The sequence below is a fragment of the Alligator mississippiensis genome, chromosome 5 (assembly GCF_030867095.1).
Source record: "Alligator mississippiensis isolate rAllMis1 chromosome 5, rAllMis1, whole genome shotgun sequence".
NCBI lineage: Eukaryota > Metazoa > Chordata > Crocodylia > Alligatoridae > Alligator > Alligator mississippiensis.
The window spans coordinates 100,825,247-100,851,117 of NC_081828.1; the positions used below are offsets into that span (position 1 = coordinate 100,825,247).

Consider the following 25,871-nt stretch of genomic DNA (forward strand, 5'->3'; position numbering starts at 1 on the left):
ACAAGTACAGTAGGTGAGAAGGGTCAGTCTCAAACTGTTTTTGTCAGGTCAGGGATTTGCCATATGCTTGTATCAAAGGGGCTCTTATACACTAATTCTGGGTTCCAGAATAAAGGTGGTGAATATGGCAAATGGATTCACAGATTCATAGATTGTTAGGGGCTGGAAGGCACCTTGTAGATCATTGGGTCCAGTCCTCCTGCACTAGGCAGGAAAAGACAACTGGGGGATTGACATTCCAACCTGTCACATCAATGTAAACCCAGAAGAACTCTGGTGAAATCAACATAATTATCCCAGATTTCCATTAGTGTAACTGAGATTAAAATCTGGCCTATTGCAGAACCTTTCGATGCAGCAATCTAGGCATATGCAAAACTCCTTACCCACACTGTTAAAGGAAAGTATAGTTTCAGATGACAAACTTTATCATATCCCCACGGAAGCAAATGCCGTGGCAAGTAACTTCTGCAGGAGTAGGACAAACCCAGTACTTAAAGTAAATATTACGGAAATAAGATATGAATCATGAACTTCCACAGAAGCAATGGTACACTAAATTACTCAGCAAAGCTTTACATACAGAATGCTGGGCATGTAGCTTCCCCAACAAGGTGGAGTCAGTAGCTTGAGGAAAATGGCTCTCTTCATTGGTAAGTGCTAGCAGACCAAGTTTCTTGATCAATGAAAAGAGAAAAAAGATGAATTAGTCCATAGATTGCACATTGATCTTTTCTCTGTCTCAGAAAAGTCCCTGCTATGTGAACATCTTCCTGAGGTTGCTGTCACATAGGATGCATCAAGATAGGAATAAAGAAATCAATAGTTATAAAAACCCTTAGAGGAAACTGCAAAGTCATTATAAAAAAAAAAGATTCTGTATCCCCTGTGCTGTTTCCAAATGGCAGCTATTGCAGAAGTGAGCACTTTTTGAGATCTAGCTCTTGTTTAGAGGAAGGGGATTTACTCTCCACCTGTTAAATGAATTATTTCTTGAGTGGGGCAAGAGTCCCACCCCTGTGAGGGCTAAGAATTACAATGGGGCTATGGGTACAAAGGATTTCAATCCGAGGTTGGAGATGCTTCCAAATGGGCCCCAGAGCTGCTCCTGTCACACAGAGTCAGCTCCTGATAGATGCATCCTGTACTAAGACTCCATTAGGTCTACTAGAGTGTTTCTGGAGCAACCACATTCAAACATAAGTACCCTCACATTGATTACAATGCTCTGGGGAAGTAGACAGGTAGCACTGGTTCTACAGAACATGGAGGTTAAGTAATTTGCCTTATGCCACAAAGGGTATCACTGTTCAAGCTGGGGCAGAAGCTCTTGAATTACTAGTTCAATGGAATGTGTTTTAACTAAAGGATTACACTGCTCTCTCTTACCACCAACACCACACGCAAACAGCTGTGCAGGTGTGTCACTGTAGGGCTGAAATGTAGTTGTAGCAATGGTGGTCTAGGAAATCAAGGGGTTTTGGTGATTTCTTATCAGACCAACAGTATAGCTTAGTGGTGCCCAATCTTTTTGCTGGGTGGGCTGGATGGGCAGCAGGCTGGATGTAGCCTGTGCAGGCACGGTGGATACCACCTGGCTGTGCAGAGCGGGGTGGGCAGCAGGACAGCTCCAACACAGCCCTGCAGGAGAAAGGGCCTTGACCTGACCCCTTGGAAAGTGAAGGGGGTGGTCTGGCTAGGCTCCAATGCATCCCTGCAGAGAGAGGGTGTGGCTCAGCTCTGCAGGGGAGGGGGCATGGCCAGGCCCCAACCCAATCCCAAGTGGGAAAGGGAGCATGACCATACCCTGATCCAGGTGGGGTGGGGTGGGGAGGGAAGGCACAGCCTGGCCCTGTAGGGGAAGGGGGAGTAGCTTGGCTCTGACTGGCTGTGCAAGGATTGGGTTATGGGGTTTGGTGGGGGGTCGGGGTGGCCATATTAATAGCCACCAATCCCCTACTGCCATATTTTTGGACCCCTGGTGAGCCCCACAGGCTAGATGCAATGGTTCCACAGACCACATTTGGCCATGGGCTGGAGGTTGAACACCCCTGGCATAGCTGATACAGATACTAGACAAGTTCTGAGCCCAAAGTACCCTTCCTCAGGTCTGCACAGATCCACAAACGTAACGTTTGGCATTCAGGGAAAGCACAAGATACAAAATATAACCCTGTCTTAAAATTAACTCAAGTAGATCATGGGCCTATTGTGATGTTTGCTCTGCTTGTATGTCTTATCCTCTTCTCCCAACCATTTAGCTCCCTTGTTTATTTAAATTAAAAGTTTTTCAGAGCAGGGATTGTCTTGTATTTGCTTTGTACTTGTATATAGCCTAATGAAGTCTCAGCCTCAGTGGGAATACACACATGCTCATAATACATGCCATTTTACTGTAATGCAGGTTGTAAATAATAGTACTACAGTAATATCAAAAAGAGCCTGTAACCAAAAGAGCAGGATTATGTACCCATGAAAATACATTGATTTTGAGGTGATGCACACTATGGACAAGTGTGAAAACTGCTGTACTAAAGATTAATATTTAGATATTAAAAGACAGGCTTCTTGTTGACTATACGTTTCTTTAAAATACCTGCTGACAAAAAGCAGTGCTCTTGTTGCAAGAAATGGAAATATGAATCAATATGGCCATTTCTTCATGCATAGTCAAATTTCAAAAACCGCATTACCTTTTCAATAAGGTCCAAGCACTCTCCATTGTCGGTCCAGTCAATATCTTCCCAAATCAGTCCTTCTCTAGGATAAGCAAAGAGGGAACCACCAGGTTTATAATTACAAATGAATTTTTTGCTATGCCTGTCAGGCAACTTAAAGTGAATCAATTCGCTTTTAATGAATACGCAGATATAGGTACCTAAAGGAGAAAGGCACCCAAATCCCATTGAACTTCAGTAGGATTTTGGCATTTAACTGCTCTTAGGTTCCTTTCAAGCTTAGGTTGCTGTTCTTACCTGCAGTATTCCAGTTGCTCCAAAGAAAAAATGTGCTTGTTGAAATATTCTTGAAGCTTTTCATTTGCATAGTTAATATTGAACTGCTCAAAACGATTAACCTAGAAGAACACACATATTCAAAGGTAAATACTTTCAAAGCAATGTGTTTAGTAAATAATAAACTGATTTTTAAAAGGTACAAAGCATTTAACAATCCTGTTCTGTCTGATTTGTGGAACATTAAAAAAAAAAATACAAAAATTAGAATAATTTTCATAACAATCTTTTGGAACCAACCTCGAAGTTCTCGAATCCAAATATATCTAAAATTCCAATGGACTTGAAGTCATCTTTGCCTCTAATTCTGCTGTTGATTTTTTTAATAACCCAAGCAAAACATTGGGAATAAAGTGCCATAGCCATAGAGTCTCTGCTATCTATTGCCTGTATTGGAGAAAAAAATATACATTATATTACTTGTTATCAGAAACAAGTATAAGGCAAAGTACAACACACACATCACCAGGTATATTTTAAGGAGTACAATTAAATTAATAGTGACCAAAAGCCCTATTATGAGTAGTTACAATTAAATATTTACATTAAATACAAGATAAGATTGCAAGCTCTCGTGAGTTTGGAATGTCAGAATTAAATGTCAATTTTGCTACCTTAATTTGGCCCCCTTGGTTTGCAAGTGTTTTCCCCTCCTCTCATTCCTGGAAACTGCTGAACTCTTTTTTTGGTAAAACTTTCTAGAAATTTTTGCCCAAAGTAGACAGGAAACTTCAGCAGGGAAATTTAACAGAATCACAGAAAAGTAGGACTGCAAGGGACCCTCCAGAGATCATCTAGTTCAACTCCCTGCCTGAGGCAGGATCATCCCTATCCAAACCATCCTAACCAAATCCACTGTCTAAACTATCTAACAAAAACTACACAGTCAACCCTGACACAGCCACAAGATATAACACCCTAACCTGTCAGAGGTAAATCACAGGGACCACAGCAGCCAAAGTCCCGCTGCTGCAAAGGCTGTTAAAATATGCTTAAGAGATTCAATGAAGTGCATTTGTCATGCATTAGCAGGTGCATGACTAATAGATCAAAGGAGGTGATGCTCCCCCTCTATGCAGCACTGGTCAGGCCGCAGTTGGAGTACTGTGTCCAGTTTTGGGCGCCACACTTCAAGAAGGACACGGGGAATCTAGAGAGGGTCCAGAGGAGGGCCACTCGCATGATTAGTGGCCTTCGTGATAGACCCTACGGGGGGAGGTTGAGAGAGCTGAATCTCTTCAGCCTTCACAAGAGACGGCTGAGGGGAGATCTTGTGGTCGCCTATAAATTTCTTCAAGAGGTCTTCAAGAGGAGGCGAGATAGTCACCTGGCTGGGGTCATCTGACCTCGGTCCTCTTTCCTGCCAGGGGCAGGGGGTCGGACACAATGATCCATTGTGGTCCCTTCTGACTCTACAATCTATGAATCTATGAAGGGGCCACTCTCCTCACTACAAAGGAAGGCAAAACCCCACATAGTCCTTACCTATCTGACCCTGGGGTAAAATTCCTTGCTGACCCCATATATGGCAATCATTCTGATCCTGCGGGGAGGGGAAAGACCCTCTAGCCAGGAACCCCCGTATTTAAGTCCCAAAAGGTACATTGTTACAACTCAGTCAAAATCCCCAGTCTTGGCAGCAACCAACATACAGTGTTCTGAGCTTGATGATGCCTGCCCCCCTCCCAACATATAGCACAGGGGCGGGAAATTATTTTGGGCAGAGGGCCGCTTACTGAGTTTTGGCAAGCCATCGAGGGCCACATGACAGGCAGCCCAGGGCAGATTAATATTAATTTTCTACATTTTTTAGGGGCCTTGCGGGCCAGATAGAATGGCCTGGCAGGCCACATCCAGCCCCCAGGCCGTATTTTGCCCGCCCATGATATAGCAGCAGCAGGAGAATAATTTCTGTCCTGGCCCCATGTGGCAACCAGCAAAACCCAGAAGCATGGGAAATACTCACAAAGTAACACAGACGTAACTCCTAGATCATCTCTGACCAATGCTTATCTTCCTGAATACCTCCAATGACAGACATTCTACAACTTCCCTAGACAGTATATTCCACTGCTTCACTCTTCTAATAGTAAAGAAGTGTTTCCTGCTATCCAGTCTAAGCCCACTTTCCTGCAACCTGAACTACTGGTCTGCATACTCCTCTCTGTAGCAAGAAAGAAAAGGTGTTTACCCTCTTCTTTATGGCCGTCCTTCAGATATTTGAAGACTGCTATCATATCCCCTCTTAAGCACCTTTTCTACAACCTGAACATGCCTAGCTCCATCAACCTCTCCTTGTATGATTTGCCTTCCAAGCCCTTTATCATTCTTGTCACCTGCCTCTGGACCCTCTCTAACTTCTCTGTGTCCTTTTTAAAATGTGGAGACCAAAACAATACTCTAGATGAGATCCAACCAGTGCCAAGTATCACCTCCCATGTCTTGCACTGAACACTTGTATTGATGCATCCTAAAAGCACATCCACCTTTTGTGTAGCTACAGTGTGCTGCAGACTTGTACTGAGTCTGATCTACCAAGAGTCCCAGATCCTTCCCTGCAGTGCTGCCATCCAGTCAAATGTTATCCATTTTTTGGCTGTTCTTTCTGAGATGTAGAACCTTGAGTTGGCCAACACTGAACTCCATCCTGTTAGCTCCAGACTGGCTTTCCAATTTGTGAAGCTCCTTCTGAATGGTGTTTCTGTCCTCCAGTGTTTGCAGTCCTTCCCAGTTTTGTGTCATCTGAAAGTTTATTCAAGAAGCTCTCAATTCCAGCATACAAATAATTAATAAACATGCTGAACAGTGCCAGGCCCAGCACAGGTTCCTGTGAGACTCCACTTGAAATCTCTAGCCATTCTTATAGCTTCTGAATCAGTTATCTATTCACCTTATAGTAGTTTTGTCCAGTCCACATTTCTCTAATTTAAGAGCTGGTCATGTGGGACCTTGTCAAAAGTCCTGTTGAAATCCAAATACACTATGTCCACAGCTTTCCCTTCATCTACCCAAGCAGTTATGCTGTCAAAGAAAGAGACCAAGTTTGTTTGGCACAATTTGTTTTTTTGTAAATCCATGCTGGCTTCTTATGATCAGCCTTTCCTCCTTCAGATGCTTGCAAATGGCCTTCCTTAGGATATGCTCCAGTAACTTCCTGGGTATTGAGTTGATGCTATAGGCTGTAGTTCCCTGGGTCTTCCTTTGGCCTTTTTTGAAGAGGAACACTATGTTGTCACTTTTCCAGTCCTCTGGTACCTTGCCCGTCTTCCACATCTTCATTAATATTATTGCCAAGGATTCAGAGATCTCTGACAGTTCCTTCAGTACCACAGGATGAAGTTCATTAGGCCCTATTGACTTGAATTCATTCAGACATATCAAAAACTCTCTCTGACTTATCTTTTGTCTGTTTGTCTTTGAACTGTTATCTCTTTTGTTATCTCCTCCTTCAATGTCTGCCCTTCCTTATGCAAATAATTCTAATTAGGTGCCTAGCTGCAGCCTAAATTTTGTGGAGACTGAGGCAAAGTAGCTGTTGAGTAGCTCCATCTTCTTTGCATCTTCTGTTAAAAATTTGTGCTGGCTATTTGAGAGCAGACCCATAGCTTTCTTGGTCTTTGTTTTCTAGCCAACATACTTACAGAACTTATTTCTGTCTTTAACCTCACTTGCCAGGTGTAGCTCATTGTTTATCTTTGCTTTCCTGGTTTTGCCCCTGAAGGTGTTTCCTATTTTCTGATATGCTTCCATGGTGACCCACCCATTTTTCCCATTGCTTATATTGCGTGCAGTTCTTTTTGCATTGAGATTTCCTAGAAGCACCTTATGCAGCCATATCAGTCTCTTACTACTCCTGTTGTGCTTCCATCATGTCAGAACAGTTTCTCAGGAATCCAATGCAGTGCCCTTTCAAAGCTTCCAGCCCTTCTGGGCTTCTTTATCCTTCAGTCCCATGGCACCATGCCTATCACTCCCTTGAGTTGGTTGAAATCTAGCATCTTAGTTCTGCTGACCTCATGCTTTCCCCACCTCAGGATTTTGAATTCTATCATATTGTGATTGCTTCCTCCCAAGTTTCCCATCACCTTCACATCTTTCACCAATACTTCACCATTGGTCCAGACAAGATCCTCTAGTCTGTACCAACATACATGATCCTCTAGTTTGTATCCTCAGCCTTCGGAAACAGAAAGTTTTCTTCCATGAAAGTTAGAAATTGGCTCAACTTTTTACATTTGGCTGTACTGTTCTTCCAGCAGATGTCCAGAAAATTGAAGTACCATCTCATAACTTCCGGATAATTTTGACACTTCCTTGAAGAGTACCTCATCCACTACATCTCTTTGATTTTGTGGCCTATAATAAATCCCAACAAAAGCTGAAGGCTCATCAGTGCTGTATCTTTCACTTTTTATCTTTACCCAAATGCATTCTGATCTGCTATTTTCTTCCTCCTGAACTAGGGAACAAGTATGTCTCTGACATGTAAGGCAGCACCAACACTTGTTCTTCCAACCCTGTCCTTCCAAATCAAAGTGGAGTCCTCTCAAGGTTAATATTCCAGAGAGATCACAGTTCTTTTCACAGGCTGTTTGCTCATTTTATTTGTTCTCCATACTTCTTGCACTTCTATACATCCATCAGATATAACATGAATTTTGACTCGCTTGTTTCCATTTTTCATTGCTTGTTGTCCTGTGGTCTTCAAGCCCTATCCCAGAGTTGAGCTACTTCTTACAGTGCTTTCCCCTATGGATTTTTTGCTCTGTTGTTCACCATTCCCCATGGGACCTAGTTTAAAGCCCTTTTTATGAAGTTGGCTGGATGATACCCAAGAGGCTTTCCAGTTTTAGTTAGATGGATCCCATCTATTGATAGCCGTCCTCCTCCTAAGCCCTAATGGTTTCAACCTGACAAAGCTAAAAGCTACAGAAAATAGCAGAAAAACAAGTACAGGGCATGCTACCAGTTCTCCCAAGGATTACTGGATGTCAATATGAAGGGATTTCTAAAGACTGGAAAGAGAAATTCTTATCCTCATTGAGCTCTGCATCATGGAGTTTCCTCTCTCCTCACGTAGTCACACTGAAACCAATTGGCCTATTCACGGAAGAAGGTACTAACGGGAATAAAGGAACACGGCCCCCCCAAAATATTACTGTCAGCACTATAGATTTCTGCAACACTGCTCACAACAATCATGCAGGCATCATCTCATTTATGCTGGTTTAAAATCTCTTGGTAAACCTGAATGCTCTTTCTGTGCGAAACATACCACCCTGTTTCCCTTCCTGCTACTCCCAATGGAAGAAACATATGTCAATACCCTGCATGCTATACTTTCTTATTCTCCTTCTCTCAGTCTCTTCTCAACACCCACCTTAAAAGGCTTGCAGAATAGACTGAATTTTATTAGAGAATGTTGAGAGTTATGAACCAAAGCTGCCATAAGCCATAAGGGAAATAGAGTGCCCAAACGAGGGACTAACATATCTAGGTGAGGAGGGGAACACAACTAGGTTACAGAAAATATGTTGGGTAAAACTGTCCTTGCCCCTTTTCCTACTTCTGTTGCTGATGTCCTAACTTATGCCTTGATCCTGCTCTGGGATCTGTTCACCTGGACTCCAGCCCCAAGGTTTACTGGACTCTACAATGGTACAGGGTTAGTGAAACACCACTGGAAGATCAAGATCTTTGGCAACCAGGGATTTCATCTTTCTTATACTGTATTGCCTGTTGCTTTTGAATGTCAAATTCCCATACTTGAATTGAGGAGTTAGCGATTCAGCATAATCCTTTACTTCAATTGATTTATGTGGTTTTTACATGAGCCAAAGGTAATATTGCTCTTTGCTGAACTATATTCCAAGAGATTTGTCCTTACCTGTTGTATACTGAGAGGTGTTAAGATTTCTTCTCCCCTGAGTATCATTGATCGCTGTGTTAATGCTTCAGACAGCCGTGTTGAGTCCAGCCCAAGTAACTCAGCGGATCTACCCAGAGCTAGCAACAAAAGGTGCAATAAAAAACATAGAATGGTGTGATATTCTCTCTTGCTCACTCTCTCTCTTTTTTATTAATTACTGTATTTATAAGTGAAACTAAGCTGGCAGAGACAGCATCTGTGCTGTGGACACCAGCAACCCACCTGCCTCCCGTATGAGGGGGTGAGCTGGGAGCACAACTGAGCTCCAGTCTCAGGAATTACAAGCAGCTCCCAGACACCACTGCATCTAAGCGCAGAAGCAGCAAAATGTTTAATTTTGCATTTTCTTTGTTCTGTGCATTTCAGAACACTGTGTTTGTCTACTTCATTTGCATGATTTTCCCTACAGAAGTCAAGTCAGTCATTTGGGCAGTTTCCTTTTGATCAGTGTGGTGTTATCAGACACAAATGGAGGACAGAAACAAATTTTAACAGGAAGGAAAATGCACCAGTAACTACAGAAACAGAAGAGTAGGTGTCTGGTACAGTTCCTGAAAACACAACTCCTTTTTGAAACTGACTATTTCAAGGCAAAAATGACCATTTAGAACTTGCCATGAGAAATTATAAACAAAACAGTCTTTCACAAGGATCTAGTTACTCCTTAGAATTCAGCTGTTAATGCATCCTGCTGCAGCATATTTATGTAAGCTCAATTCCTATTAATTTTCAGAGTCAATCGATACCATTTATTAATGTCTAGACATTCAACTTGGAGCATCAACGCTGATATATTGTGTTGAAAATTCACTTGCAACAAAATCAATATGATAGTTGACTAAGTTGCTTATATCTCTGCAGTGCTCCCAAAATAATAGGATATAAATATTATTAATATGCATTGTAGGAAGAAGTCAATGTAAACACTATGAGTTTATTGTTTAATCTATTCTTAATGGAACTAGTAAAAAAATTCAAATGTAATACTATTAGGTTTTTGGATAAAGAGATCTAATACCTTCTGAGTTTGTCCGTAACAATGTGCTTCAACTTCTTCTGGAACACATGGATGTTTTTAGTTATCCAATGTGGAATTTGCCCTAAATGTTCATCTTAATTTGTATCTTGCCATTATTTATGCTACTGGTCACCAACCAGTGGATTTCGATCCACCGGTAGATCCCAGAGCCTCTTGGAGTCAATCCAAGGTTGGGGTGGGGGCCTGAGTGCCCGCGTGCATGCACATGTGCACCCCAACCCAGCAGGTCAGTCTGGAGGTGAGGGCTAGGTAGAGGCTCCCACAGTGAGGGACAGTGCTGCAGAGGTAGGAGCAGGGGTAAGCTGAATGGGGCCCCAGCCAGGTGGGACTTAACTGTTGGGGAGGCATGCCCCCAAATCATTTTTTTGCCCTCTGCCTCAATCTGTCCCACCCCCCTTTCCCTCTCACAGACTTACCTGCTGGGCTGGGGAGGGGGAAGGAGGGGGAGTGGCAGTGCACGGTAGATCTTGGGTTGGTTTTAAATGCCGAAGGTGATCTCCTACTTTAAAAGGTTGGAGACCACTGATTTATGTCATAAAGGGGCAAACACTATTGCTCTTTACCACATGGAATACTAGTATGTTAACGGCTCTGAAATTCAATCTGATCAATTCATCACTTAGACAGTTGTAGCTGTACTTTTGCTAATAAATTGTGAAAGCCATGATGAAGGTAGAAGTGCACAGAGGTAGCTATTTAGGAATGTAAGCACTTGTTTGAGTCCTATCAGTTGAAAGGAAGGGTTCCAATTCAGGAGAGCACTTTGCAAGCAGGTTCAATAGGTAGGAGGTGGCTGGCAGCTTTCCTAAATTACAGCCAGAGTTAGTGGCAGAGAGTAATTTGCCTCATCTACTGTAAAACAACACTGCAATCATGATATACAAATCTTGAAGGCAAATCATGATTTTTTTTCTTTGTGCTTAACATAAGCAATTAGTCTAATTTCATTACCCCAAATTAGTTCCATGCAGTAAAGGACTCCAGCCTTCTCACCTGTTTTGAAGGACACCTGTGCTCCACCAGCTGTGATAAATTCAATGTTCCCTAGGTGCAGAATACCAGCTAGCAGCCTAAGGACGTCATGCACCTCTTCCTTGGTGAATTGCATCACTTGCATTGCCATCTGGGGAAAAAAAAATCTTTAAGTGAGTGTTTTGGTTTATTGTTGAACCAAAGACTAAAGACAACAACGAGGGATGAATGAAAAGCAACTGCCAGAGTTACGCAGCATTTTGCATTCAGAAGACGAGTTAATAGGAACAGAGGCACAGACAGAGCAAATATATGCTTTGTACTCTGTCTCTCCACAGAAGTGTTTAACATGTTACGTGGATAACTTGAGGAACACACAGGACCCCATTAAGAAGTTTTTTCCTGAAAAGTGTCAATCCTAACTAGCTTTTCGACTTCAACAGAACTACTCACAGGATTAGTTGTTTAGAACTCAAATATTTGTTGGCTTAGGGCTAGACTGCACAAGCTCTCTAGCAACTGAGGGCCTCCCTTGAAATTTTCCAGATTTGGAGAAACCAAATATGGAAAGAAAATACAAATTCTAGATCATCCTCCTTGTCTGTGCACTGCAACTTCATTTTATTTTCTAAAATCATTGGGCTTGTACAGTACTCTACAGAGAAGCAGAGTGAGACGGGTTTTTGTGGAAATGAATGGATTTAAGATTAAGCAATGCCAGAATGATCAAGTGTACACCAGGGAGGAACCCCTCCCTCCCTCCCCCCCCCCCAAAAAAAGAACCCAAACAACTTCATCTCTGTCATGGCGGGGTCCTCTAGGAGGGCTGTGGTCTCCTCGAGGTCCCTCGCTCCGTGTCAAGGCCGGCCCAAGGCACCCTCTTATTCTCGCCCGCCACGTCTTGCTGGAAAATATGATTGGGAGGCTGCCTACGACTCCCTGGGCACGGCTACTCGGGACCTCTGTCCCCGCAGTTCTCCCAGACTCCTGCGGTCTCCCGGTATGATGGGTGCTTCCCAGGCACCCTAGCCTTATGGGCTACGCGTGGCTCCTACCAACCCCATATACCACGCCCCAAGCCTCACTGATGGGATAGACGTTGTCCGGTCACAATACACGCCCGCTTCCTCGGGTCCTCTCCTGTGATCTAGCCCACTCTTGCGCCTTCTCTGTATGTCTCTCTACTAGTGCCCCTTCCTGGGCTCTCCCTAATACAATGTCCCTCACTGGGACTCTTGAGACCCACTCTGGGCCTTCTCTAAAAGTGTGGTCCCGCTCAGGGACCCCCTAGCGGGTCTCTGGTCCTCTAGGCCAACCACATGGCTACCCTCTCTGATCCAGGCTCACCGCACTGCTATCCCCTCTCCTCAGGCAAACCGCAGCACCTTGCCTCTGTCTGAGGGGTGTTGCCGCACTAGCCTACGGCCGCGCTCGCTATGCCCGTCTTGGGCTTCTCAATAGTCCAATATGGCGCTCCCCCTCTTTGGGGCTCACCGTGCCCACGCTAGGGCTTCTCAATAGTCCAATGTGGCGCTCCCCGACCTTGGGGCTCGCCGTGCCCACCTTGGGCTTAATAGTGCCGCCCCCTCTTTGGGGCTCACTGTGCCCACGCTGGGCTCCCTAATAAAATTGCCCCTCTCTCTGGGGCTGGGGTCTATGTACCCCACACACAACCCGGGGTCTCCACTCCCCGCCCGCAACCCACTGGTTGCGCTCCTCGCCGCCAGTTACGCCTTCACTGGCGCGCAAGCTGCGCCTTCACTGGCGCTGGGGTCCCCATACCACTGGGGTTCCCCCTTAGAGTACTGTGCCCTCACTCAGGCGCTGGGGCCCCATACCACTGGGGTCCCTATGAGGACACTGCGCCCTCTTGGCGCTAGGGCACCCCACACTCTCTGGGGTCCCTATGAGGCCTCCTCCAACCCCTACAACCTCACCCAAACCTCCGGTGTAATAACAGAGCCAAACATAAACTTGAGCCTCCTGGCTGTAACTCAAACGCGAAAGCCCTATGGCTATAACAACATTGCTCCATATGACAATGGTACTTGCTACTAGGCTCCTCTCCGCATCCTCACTCCTGGAGCTCCTGCCTCTCCGGCTGCTGGCAGGGAACTGCCAGCCTGGCTTCAGCCCTGGACTTTATGAGGGCCAGGCCCTGCCCCTTTCTGGCCAGCTGATTCTTATTAATTGCCCTGGCAACTCGCAGCTGTGCTCATTAGGCTCTGCCAGGGCTTTCTCCCTGGCAGTTTCTCCTCTCTAGGAGCAGGCACTGAGGTGCCCTGCGACAATCTCTATCTAAAGAAACATACTAAAGCAGGAAGAGAAGAAACCTATTTTGTTCAGCGTAGATGTAGATAGTGACTGTAAACCTCTGAGAATGGCTTGTATTTCCCAAACATCTCTTTAGAACACACTATTCTGGAACCAGGGTGTATAAATTCACCACAGGTGAGTGTGTGCACTTGATGAAACAGCGTTAATCTGAAAAGTACAGCATGTGACATACCTGAGTATGGCTCTTTGAACTGGATATGTGTTGCACTTCTGTGCATGTACGATTATATGTTGTGACCAATGGTCATCTTTTTGTAACAATGATGGGATCATTGTTGACTGTGGCTATTTGACTACTGTAAAGTGACAGGTACCTATATGGCTGCTCTTGGTTTCCTTTGTTACTTTCCCAAAGGAATTCTAACCAAAGACATCCAACTTCGGGGTTTAGAGCACACACTCTCTTCACTCCTCCCTTTCACACCTCTTATTTTTTATAATGGGGTCATCCTGTTCCCTGTGCCACAGCTCCATCCACACCCTTGCAGTGTGGTATATGGAATGTACCTTTAAGGGGCCAGCAGTGGGATGACCCAGTCTTTCCCCCTGATGCCCTGTGGGTGTGGTTTGTGGTGGTGGGTAATTGTAGTTCTCCCTGCAAGCTGTGAGCATGGGAGTTGCTGAATGCTGTTCCTAATAAAGATAAAGCTGTTTGCCACCCCACTGGTCTCTGCTGAATGGTGACTTGAGGACAGAACCCCAAAGGCATGGAAGTCTGAGTGAGTACCCCATCCCTAGAACCCAATGGCATAGAACAAACATTATATGGTGTCAGAAGTGACCTGTCGCTGGGATGAGTCACCACCAGCCTGATTAAGGGGGTTACAATTTTCATTCAAAGAGAAAAAAAAAGGACCATTTCAAACCTCCACCAGCATTATCCTTTACTGGAAATCTTGGGGAGAATTGGAGGAGATGGGAACAGAAGCTTCGATTATACCTTGCAGTTGAAAAGGCAGAGGGTTATAAAATTGCAGTCATGCTTCACTGCATTCAGGATAAAGCCCTAGAAATTTACAACAACATGCACAGGGTGTTTGCAGACCCTAATAACAAAACCCTTACAGAGGTGCTTGTAGCATTAAAGAACTATTGCCAACCCCGAAAAAACCCCTGTCTTTGAAAGGTATCAGTTCTGGCAACTTGGATACAATGAGGCTGCAGGCATAGATGATTTTGCTATAGAGCTCAGAAGCAGAGCACAGCATTATGAATTTGGACTTGCTGAGGATGTTATGTTGAGAGACAAAATTGTCTTCAGCATAACTAACTACAAACTCAAAGAAAAACTTCTGAAAAATCCCTCCCTCACCCTGGCACAGGCTGTGGATATCTGCAGAGCAAAGGCTCTCACAAGTGCTCAGGCCCAAGTTATGTCTGCTGAAGCAAGCTTGCATACAGTTGAGCAAAAGCAAAGCTTCCAGAGCACTTTGCAAAAACAAAGCAAGACATCAGTGAAGTTTGCTCCACGGGAGAGCAATCAAGTTAACAAAGGCAGAGCCTGCAAAAAGTGTGGAAGCACACACAAGCCTCTGTGCTGCCCAGCTTTTGGAGAAACTTGTTACAAATGCTGGGGAGTGAACGACTTTGCAAAAATGTGCAAATCAAACGGAGAGGCTCCAAAGTCTGCAAAAGGAGTCAGTACCCTATATATGGGTGCAGTGTCTGCAAAGCAGCACTCACAGACCTTTGATAACCAGAAGGCCTGGTATAGCACAGTCATCATGATGGCTGGCTTGCCAGTTGCTTTTAAGTTAGATACTGGAGCAGAAGCAAGCACTATCCCAGCAGATGTAGCAAAGACTTTGTAAGGCAAAGTACAGAAGACTCCAGTTCATGTTACATTGGTTGCATTTGGGGGTAGACACATCAAACCACAAGGTGCAATCATTGCACACTGCAAATCTGTTGCTAAAGTATCTGTTTAACTTTTTATATAACAGACAATAGTGACCCACCAATACTTGGTAGGGTGGCATGTACCACCTTAGACTTTATCAAACGAGTCCATGAAATGGCCCTGACAGCACCTGCAACCAAGGCAGACCTTCTGAAACTATACCAGGATATTTTTGAAGGTTTGGGCCAATTTTCTGGTACCCACCACATCTATGTTGACCCAGCAGTACTACCAGTTGTTCATGGATGTAGAAAAATTCCATATGCAACCCTAGGCAAGTTGAAGCCTGCCCTTGAAACGCTGGAAGTTGTGGGAGTCATTACAAAGGTGACCACACCCTGGGTCAATAGGCTTGTGATCACCAGGGATCTGGGTTTTCCGTTTCCCATGGAAAAACAGAAAACCACGGATTTCCCCTTTTTATCAAAGATGTGGATTTCTCCTTTTAGCGGAGAAATCCACAGATTCCCTGCTTTTGCAAAGAGCACTGCAGACTGGTTGAGCTCCAGCCTGCAAGAGCTGTTTCCAAACAGGGCAGGAAAGCCCCAGTCCTGCCTGAAGGGGGAGAGGGAGGGGGAAGGGCAGGGCCTGAGGCTTTCAGTCAGCCACAGCTCCACTCAGCTCAGCTTCACTCTTTGTTCCTGGAGCCTGAACTAAGTGGGGCTTGCAGGGGCCTGGGGGCCCCTCTGGCAAGGCTGGGGGGTTGTGGGTCATGGCTAGGGGAAACAAGGAGCTGGCCCCACCTCTACCTGAGCAGGCGGCAGCAGTAGGGGAGCTGGCTCCATGCTGCTTTTGCTACAGCTGCCTGCTGTTGGGGGCAGGGAGCTGCAGACTTGGGTCCCTAGCCCCATAGCCCTGGCAGCTGGGGGCCCCCTCTGGCAGGGCTGGGGCCAGAGGCTGTGGGTGGGGGGCAAGAGGCACAAGTAGGCAGGGGGCTGTTGTGGGGGCAGTGAGGGGCACCACTGGGGAAAGCACTGGGGTGGGGGTGAGGAGCACCTGCAAAGCTAGAGGGGGCTTCAGGGGGTTTTTAATTTTAATAATGGATTTTGAGAGCGAATGTGATTTTTTGTCAGAGAATTTGTGATTTTTTTTTTTTATCAGAGAAACCATGGATCCCTGGTGAACACACAAAAGAGGGATGGTTTGCTATGACTTTGTCTAGACCCACGAGACCTCAACAAGGCAGTGCTCAGTGCTGCACTTTTGGATTCCCACTGTAGAAGATGTGGGAAAGAGCTTGTCAGGTAAGAAGGTGTTCACCTTTCTTGATGAAAAGGGCAGTTGCTGGCAAGTCAAATTGGACAAGGAATCGGCAGAGTTGTGTACCTTTAACACCCCATGGGGGTGGTACCACCTTCAACTGCCTTCCCTTTGGTGTTAAGTCAACTAGCAAAGTATTCCAACATACGAATTATGAGTGCTTTGGTGACATTCCAGGAACCCACATAATCACAGATGACATGCTCATTGCAGTGGCTACCAAAGAGGAGCATGACACTATCCTGAAACAAGTCCTGGAGAGAGCACGTCTGAAAGGAGTAAAGTTTAATAAGGACAAAATACTGTTTTTAGTCAACAGCGTTAGGTATATGGGCCATATCCTCTCAAAAAATGGTGTTAAACCAGACGATGACAAAGTGGAAGCCATCAACAGGATGCCCCCTCCAAAAGACAAAAAAGGCCTTCAGAGACTCCTTGGAACCATTCAGTGATTGATGCACTACATCCCATGAGTCGAGCCTGACGGCCAAGCACTTCTCAGGAATGACATTATCTGGCAATGGAGACCCAAGCATCAGGCAACCCTGGATAAGCTCAAGCAAACCATCACAATGGCACCTGTGTTCAGGTAGTTCAACCCAGCAGAGCAGCTGGAAATCCAAGCCAAAGACAGCTTTGCAGCATGTCTGTTTCCGCAGAATCAACCAATTGCATATGCTTCCAGGGCTCTAACACAATCCAAGATAAATTATGCGCAGATTGAAAAAGAACTTCTGGCAACTGTCTTCACCATGACGAAGTTCCACCAATATGTATATGGTACCCAGGTACGGGTCCAGCCAGACCACAAACCCCTGGAAGCAATTTTTGCGACGCCCATAGGAAAAGCTCTGGCATGGCTGCAGAGGATGCTGTTGCAACTCCAAAAATATGACATCCAGATTCACTATACCAAAGGCAAAGACATGTTAGTGGCTGACACGCTTTCTAAAACGTGATTCACGGTCTGACAGAAACAGAACCACTCAGCGACCAGTTACTCCAGCAGTTACAGAAGCACATTAAGTCTGACAAAGAACTACAAGCCCTCAGAGCACAGCATCTTAATGGATGGCCAAGCAGACAAAAACAAGTCAAACCTGAACTAAAGCCCTACTGGCCTCTCAAGAGACCAAATCCGGTCTCTGAGAGGCCAGGATGATTCAGGATGATTTGCTTATGATTGGGCCGAAAGTAATCATTCCAAGTGGTGCAAGGACCAACATGTTGACACTGCTTCACTTGCCCCATCAAGGCATACAATGGTCGAAAGCGCGAGGTCGACAAATCATGTATTGGCCTAAAATTAATGCCCACATCGAGCAAAGGATTGCGAATTGTGCACCTTCTCAAGAGCTCCAACCCAATAATCAGAAAGAGCCCATGATCTCACATGAGATCCCAGACCTGCCTTGGCTAAAATTGGCAGCAGACATTTTTGACATACGGGGACAGTCTTATTTGATCAGAGTCGACTATTACTCCAAGTACCCTGAAGTTTTGCACCTGCCAGACAAAACAGCTGGCATGGTAGTAGCCAAAATGAAGTCTGTTTGCTCGCCATGGCATACCTAAAGAAATTGTCTGTGATCAAGTGTCATTTGCAAGTCACACGATGAAACAATTTGTGACTGACTGGGGCATAACCATCACCCAGTCTAGCCCAGGTTACCCACAACCAATGGTCAAGCTGAACATACAGTTCAGACCATGAAATCGATGTTTAAAAAGACTTTGCAGGATGGCTCTGATCTATATCTGGCTTTACTCAATCTGAGGAACACGCCCATTGCCGGTCTTGAGTACGCTCCAGTGCAGCTTCTGATGGGGAGACTTTTGCACAGTACCCTCCCTGCTACAATGGTGGTGCTAACTCCTAGACTAAATGCCTCCCACAAGTTGCAGAACCTTCAAAGGTGCCAAAAGGAGCACTATGGCCACATGGCTGCATTCTTGTCACCTCTACAAGAGGGGGAGAAAGTAAGGATGCAAACAAGTACAGTTTGGACACCAGCATCTGTCACGGCAAAAAGGGATGAACCACGCTTCTATGTAGTAACAACCCTTAGAGGTAATGTCTACAGGAGGAACAGAAAACACTTAAGAAAGGATTACTCATCAATACCAGCAGAACATGTCGAGGTACCTCAAGAGATGGCAGCAGAACAAACTTCAGAAGAAGAACCAGACCACCATGAGCAAGAGTTTCACCACATTCCAGAGAATCCACCAGTACCCACAGAGGAACCTGATGACACCACACAAACTAAGAGTGGATGTGTGGTGAGATTGCCTGTGAAGTACAAGGATTATATAATGGGATGGCGGTAAATGCTAAACCCCACCAGTGAGCCAAGTGCTAGCAACCTCTGGCTCCACGATCCTGAAATGTTCCGAGTTAAAGTAGCACCTGATGAACATCTAGCTGTTTAAGAGGGAGCTCCCAGAGTAAAGAAGGGGGATGTGGTATATGGAATGTACCTTTAAGGGGCTAGCAGTGGGATGACCCGGTCTCTCCCCCTGATGCCCTGTGGGTGTGGTTTGTGGTGGTGGGTAGTTGTAGTTCTCCCGATAAGCTGTGAGCGTGCAAGTTACTGAATCCTGTTCCTAATAAAGATAAAGCTGTTACTACCCTACCGGTCTCTGCTGAATGGTGACTCGAGGACAGAACCCCAAAGGCATGGAGGTCTGAGTGAGTACCCCATCCCTGGAATCCAATGGCATAAAATAAAAGGAGAACAAGCCACCTACAGAGGCTCTGGGATTTCCACTGAGGCTAAACAGAAAGAGCTGCTGTTGATATCAAATCTAACAGATGCCAGGAGATTTATTTATAGTTATTAATTTTATAGCACCATAAAATTATAAATCTAGTTAGACCCCTGCACAATATGGATCACACAGAACTTCATCCAATAATTTCATTGGTCCCAATGCATTTTAACAACTTATACCTCTCCACAGAGGTATACGCTAAAGAGGTATTTTGTAAAAGGTCAAACTTAAATCACAGAACACATGTATATACGTTCATATGTGTACCTGTGTATAAATTCACAATGCAAATCCCTGCCCTGATGGAAAAGAACCTTTCAAAAACAAAGAGCAGAAAAACATCTGAAGGGAAGAATCATCATCATCATCCAGCCTCCAGGAGAAGATCACTGGAGTTCATACAAATGAAAGATAGAAGAAGTAAAAGATGGTGAAAGGAAATGTATAAGAATATAAGACATCAGGGAAGATGAAAGGAGGCAAGAACAAGAACTCATAACTGAAAGCTTCTCTGTCCTTCATCGCCAACTGGAAAGCAGATTGGAAAAGTCTCAACTGTGTGTCCCAAAGATCACCCAAGCTTCTGCTACTAGAATACTTTAGGATGCAAGCTTAATATGTCAAGTTAATGTCACGCTCTACTGCTTTCGGCTGATTAGTGCAACTTAATGTCATGCTAATCAACCCAAGCTATGTGACCATGATGTGGATATTGCCAACTTCTGCAAAAATATTTTACCATGAAATTAAGTAGCTAGGTAATAGCAAATCTTCATAAATGACAGCTTGTAAATAACATGGAAAAAATATTAAAATGGTTAGACAAAAAGAAGTTTGGGAAAGCTATTCAAAATGGTCCAGGCACATTACATATCTGATCATTTTCATTGGTTTCTAGAACTAAGAGATATAAATAGTAACATCTGTCACATACTGAAATGATGGCAACACTAAGATAAGCAATTGATAATTATGGTAATAAGAGATGGCTAATTATTGCAACTAATTTCTGAATCTAATGTTGCTGCAAAAGCCAAAATGATCCAAAGAAAGTGTCAGTTAGGGTATCCTTTACATCAGGGTGTCCATGTAAGTAACCATATTCTGTGAATTAATTCAAATCCCCAGATATTTGGAAAAATTCAATACTTGGGAAAATAAGGTGTGTAGTAAGTACAGCTGCAAGAGTTTGGAAAGCCACAAAAATCCAAATGCTACTTCTGACCTAATACTTGATACTAGGTATTAGAAATACTTCATATTTCTTTATTCAGTAAACAGTATGTAATGCACACAAAGCCTTCTAATGAGTGACACAATGGAAATGTACATACATACAGTTTCAAACACCATGGGATTTTATCTTCTTCCAGTAAGAAAATGTTTATGCTCCCGTAAAAGGCAGGCTTCTCTATGATTGCTCTGTACTTTTCGATGACAATTTTGTATGAACTAGTCCCAGAAGAACAAGCAGCAGCAGAAAAGAAAGTGATTCTTTTCTTTGATATGTTTAAACAATCAACCCCCATTCTGTACACAGTCTACAGTGGAGAAGCCATCTGGTTTGTTCCAGAAACTACAAGCTTGCACAAAGCACATGCTCACCAGCCAAGAAGGGGAGGTGCTGGGGGAAAAGCTCTCTCACTAGGATGGTAGTAAAGCACTGGAACAGGTTACCCAGAGAGGTTGTGGAATTTCCATCTTTGGATGTTTTTAAGAGCAGGCTAGACAAAACCTTGGCTGGATGACTTAGTTGGAGATGGTCCTACTTCAAGCCAGAGGTTGGACTAGATGACCTTCTGAGGTCCTTTCCATGCCTAATTTCCTATAATTCTATGACAAGCTATGAGGCACTTGTCTGATTCTTTAAAGAAACATGAAAACAAACCATTGTGTGCAGGTTCCTGGTAAATTACTTATAAAATTAAAAGCTTTACACATCGTTTACCCACAGATCCCTTATTCTAGCATTGTATGTTCCCATAGGGCTAAAAACCATCGTGGCGTGAAGGAATAAGGACTGTATTTACTCCATAAAGTGCTTTCTCCAGCACAAGGAACTCACACAGCCATGAATAAACATTTCCTCTGCCATAAACACATATGCTGTCATTCTAGCTAAAACAGGGGTGGAAGGTAAAACTGATAGTTTTCTACACGATATTATCTTCCCCTTAATCAGGGAGCTGCTAGTAGTGATAGAAGAGTGGCTTCAAATATTTCAGTAATTTTCCTGAGGCTCGTGAAATGTATGAAAGAAAATAAATCACCCGAAGCAAGTATAGACTCTGTTCCTCTATGAAGGCAGTTGATTCCCATCTTGAGTCCCATGGAAGCCAATGGGACTGCATGGAGTCCCTGTCATTCTGTAAGAGCATGGCTGTAATTATCTGCAGTTCATGAGAGCTTTCATTCAACCCACTAACACAAAAAGCTATGACATTTGTCATCCTTAAAGCATGTAGAACACTGAAATAACTCACAATGACTTCTCTGAAGGAGTCTGCATCATTGATTGTCTTATCCGCTATACATTCAGACTGATTCAGGTAATGGTAGTTCTCTGGTACAGATAAGTAAAATGCCTCTGCAAAAAGCAAAGCAAAAATCAACACCCAAGATGTTAAAGAAATGGAGAATGTATTTGCTTGAGATACGCATGAGTAGGAATACAACGCACCAGGTATATCAATGGAAAATGGGGCATTCATTGGTTAATTTTTGCTAAGCCCTACCCCCGGGCTTAGTTGGCTAACTTTGTATCGCATGTAACTTAAGTTGCATTCCCAACCTCACCCCCATCCTTCTATTGTTAGTCCCTCGCCCGGGCGCTCTGTATTTCCCTATTGGCTTTGTCATCTTATTTTTTGGATTTACAATCCTAAACATCTTCTAATAAAAGTCAATCTGTATAACACTGTGGCCTATACTTTCCAGCACAGACAGAAAGAGTTGGCCAAAAGAAATGTTGCTGACAGTCACAGACAGTTTTACATATGAATTAATGTAATTTCTCTAGCTAGGGGGTTAGTCTTCATAAAAGAGGCTGAAATGGCAAGATTCCTTCCATCTCTCCTTCCCATTGAATGCCCTAGTACCCTGCAAAGATACTCTACCTGGAAAGTGTGACCTGTGCTTGTCCCCACACAACTCTCCCAAGATCATACTCAGTCTGAAGCAGCTGGGAATACAATTCCCAAGGTCCTGGTGACACTTGTTCAGATGAGCTCATACTGGCCCAATGACTTCAAATTGAATAAATAACTTCCTCTTTGTCAGGTTACTAGATTACCCCAGTTAAAGTACACCACACTGTCACTGTGTTTTGTGACTGGCTAAAATGCTCCTGGCAAAGAGCCACAGGAGCCACTCCATCCTTGGTAAAGTCTTTGAAAAAATTATCAAGGCTCACATTTGTGAGAGCCCGGCAGGGCAGATTATGCTGAGGGGAAACCAGCACGGGTTTGTGGCGGGCAGATCGTGCCTGACCAACCTAGTCTCTTTCTATGACCAGGTTACGAAATGCCTGGACACAGGAGGAGGGGTGGATGTCATATACTTAGACTTCAGGAAGGCCTTCGATACGGTATCCCACCCCATACTGGTGAACAAGTTAAGAGGCTGTGACGTGGATGACTACACAGTCCGGTGGGTGGCAAATTGGCTAGAGGGTCGCACCCAAAGAGTCGTGGTAGATGGGTCGGTCTCAACCTGGAAGGGTGTGGGCAGTGGGGTCCCGCAGGGCTCGGTCCTTGGACCGATACTCTTTAATGTCTTCATCAGCGACTTGGACGAGGGAGTCAAATGTACTCTGTCCAAGTTTGCAGATGACACAAAGCTATGGGGAGAAGTGGACACGCCGGAGGGCAGGGAACAGCTGCAGGCAGACCTGGATAGGTTGGACAAGTGGGCAGAAAACAACAGGATGCAGTTCAACAAGGAGAAATGCAAAGTGCTGCACCTAGGGAGGAAAAATGTCCAGCACACCTACAGCCTAGGGAATGACCTGCTGGGTGGCACAGAGGTGGAAAGGGATCTTGGAGTCCTAGTGGACTCCAAGATGAACATGAGCCTGCCGGCTCTGTGACAAAGCCATCAGAAAAGCCAATGGCACTTTATCGTGCATCAGCAGATGCATGACGAATAGGTCCAAGGAGGTGATACTTCCCCTCTATAGGGCGCTGGTCAGACCGCAGTTGGAGTACTGCGTGCAATTCTGGGCGCCACACTTCAAAAAGGATGCAGATAACCTGGAGAGGGTCCAGAGAAGGGCAACTCGTATGGTCAAGGGCCTGCAGACCAAGCCCTACAAGGAGAGACTAGAGAAACTGGACCTTTTCAGCCTCCGCAAGAGAAGGTTGAGAGGCGACCTTGTGGCTGCCTATAAGTTCATCACGGGGGCACAGAAGGGAATTGGTGAGGATTTATTCACCAAGGCGCCCCCGGGGGTTACAAGAAACAATGGCCACAAGCTAGCAAAGAGCAGATTTAGATTGGACATTAGGAAGAACTTCTTCACAGTTCGAGTGGCCAAGGTCTGGAACGGGCTCCCAAGGGAGGTGGTGCTCTCCCCTACCCTGGGGGTCTTCAAGAGGAGGTTAGATGAGTATCTAGCTGGGGTCATCTAGACCCAGCACTCTTTCCTGCTTATGCAGGGGGTCGGACTCAATGATCTATTGAGGTCCCGACCCTAACATCTATGAATCTATGAATCAAACAGTTGTGTGAGCAGTGCCCTGTTGCACTCACCTTTCTCCTCCTCTATCCCTGCCAGCAGTGCATAGAATATATGATAATTTCTTTCTCCAGGGTTCTGCCTTACTACACGGTTCTGTCAAAACAAACGAAGTTTACATTTATAGAGAATTGTTTTTAAAGAGGATGTATTCACTGCAATATTGGAAGAATGCTATTCAATAAAACAAAAGAACTGGATGAAAACAAATGTTGACTTACTTTTTCTAATAAATCTTCAGGAGAGAAAGAAAAAACAGTCAAGGAATAAAAACAGTAAAACCAATTGTGTAAAGAACATTGATTTACAAATACCTTAGAGTGCTTTAACCTCAGGAGAATGTCCATAACTGATGCCTTCAACCAGTTCTAATCCCCAAGAGTTTTTTCAACAAAGAGTAATAGAGTGTTGTTGCCATGTTCGGGCAAACAAATGTTTGGAGTGACACACTTTTCCTACCTTCTTATTTGCTGGTTAATTTGGCATTTGGTCTAAAAATGAAATTCACCCCACTGCAGAAACACTATTTGTCCCAAGATCTACAGCAGAAACATCACTCGTCTCAAAAATGCAGGCAAGATGCAGCTAAACTTCTACTGCCAGGGTTCTGGCTACTGGGCAGGAAAAGCAACTACAATCATCCACAGTTCTGTGTATGACCTATGCGCCATACTTAGCCTTTATAACCATGAATTCTGACAGATGTGTTACAATTACCTCAACCTTCAGTGCTCTATATTGAGCTGGCACACAGCTCAAGTACAGAGGACATGGATGTCCCCTGTGCAGCAAAACAGCCTCATATGGCAGGACCTCGGCAGCTTCATATGAGTACAAAGCTTTCTCCACCATTATGTCCATAGATACACTTCTCAAGGGCTGGTGAAGGCCTAGCAATCTCTTTTCCCAGGGAATTAAAGATATTTTTAGCTCCATTCCACAGACGCACATTCATCTAATAACAAAAATAATAAGGAAGGCAGCTTGTACACACACACACAAAGAAAATCAGAACGCTTGTTTAACACTACCCTGGGTAGGCATGGAAGGACAAAAGCAAAGGCTGACCAAAGAAGAGGTACACTTGCACTGCTGTAAAATATGAGCCAATAAAAAAGAATGGAGGATACAATCTACAATTCTTCCTCCCTGAATGTTTCCTTTCTGACAGATGTTCAGCTGAATAAACTTCCCAAAGCGACTTGAGTTGTTGTTGTAAACAGTCTTTGCGTTACCAAAAGCTTCCATAATCGGGCTGTGAAAATAAGAAAGAATTATATGAAGGATTAATTTGTGACTGCCATGCCAACCAGCACAACACCGCATTCCAGTGCTTGCAAAATGACATTATCCCACATCAATTCCAGTTTCCACATTATCTTCCACAATGGCCGCACCCTTGGTCATTGTCTACATTTACATTGTTCTAAGTGTTATGTGTGTCCATACTCAGAATCTTCTTTCAGTCCATCTGAGTGTGGGGCAGATGAACTTGGCTATGCACTTCATCCTATATACTGACCAGCATATCATATATGGTATATTGTATATATAATATACAAATCACTTGACGTGGATTTTTTAATAGCAATAAATCAAAACAGTGAGTTCTTACTGGAGCACATCTTTACCAAATAAGGAAAAGAGCTATCAGTCCTCTTAATAGTCTCATTTCTCACAAGTTTTAAATCATTGTAGTTCCACTGAGTTTTGGTTTAGTTTAAATATATAGAGAGTTGTAGTTTAAAACATAAAGGGGAAATAGTAGACAGAGAATTTGAAAATTTATAACAAAACAAATCTAAGCATATTCCTCACACATCCAGAATTGCAGTTTCCAAAAAGAATTTGCTGTCCAAGAATCATGACATTAGAGATGAAAAAGCCTATGGACACATCAGTCCATTTTG

The 25,871-nt window shown here is 44.2% G+C and overlaps 1 protein-coding gene across 5 annotated transcripts in view; it reads right to left on the minus strand.

Moving 5' to 3' along the window:
* MYO10 (myosin X) overlaps window positions 1–25,871 on the minus strand; it is a 325,103-nt gene that overhangs the window by 133,210 nt on the left and 166,022 nt on the right. For 4 of the 5 annotated variants that reach the window (XM_059728622.1, XM_059728625.1, XM_059728623.1 and 1 more), the window contains 10 exons: window positions 25,092–25,216; window positions 24,183–24,196; window positions 23,976–24,057; window positions 21,710–21,813; window positions 10,976–11,105; window positions 8,902–9,020; window positions 3,255–3,401; window positions 2,976–3,076; window positions 2,694–2,760; window positions 584–676 (listed from right to left, as the gene is read on the minus strand). In XM_059728622.1, coding sequence (XP_059584605.1) covers window positions 584–676; window positions 2,694–2,760; window positions 2,976–3,076; window positions 3,255–3,401; window positions 8,902–9,020; window positions 10,976–11,105; window positions 21,710–21,813; window positions 23,976–24,057; window positions 24,183–24,196; window positions 25,092–25,216 — 982 coding nt within the window. The remainder of the gene's footprint in view (window positions 1–583; window positions 677–2,693; window positions 2,761–2,975; window positions 3,077–3,254; window positions 3,402–8,901; window positions 9,021–10,975; window positions 11,106–21,709; window positions 21,814–23,975; window positions 24,058–24,182; window positions 24,197–25,091; window positions 25,217–25,871) is intronic. The other variant, XM_059728626.1, reaches the window with a different exon arrangement.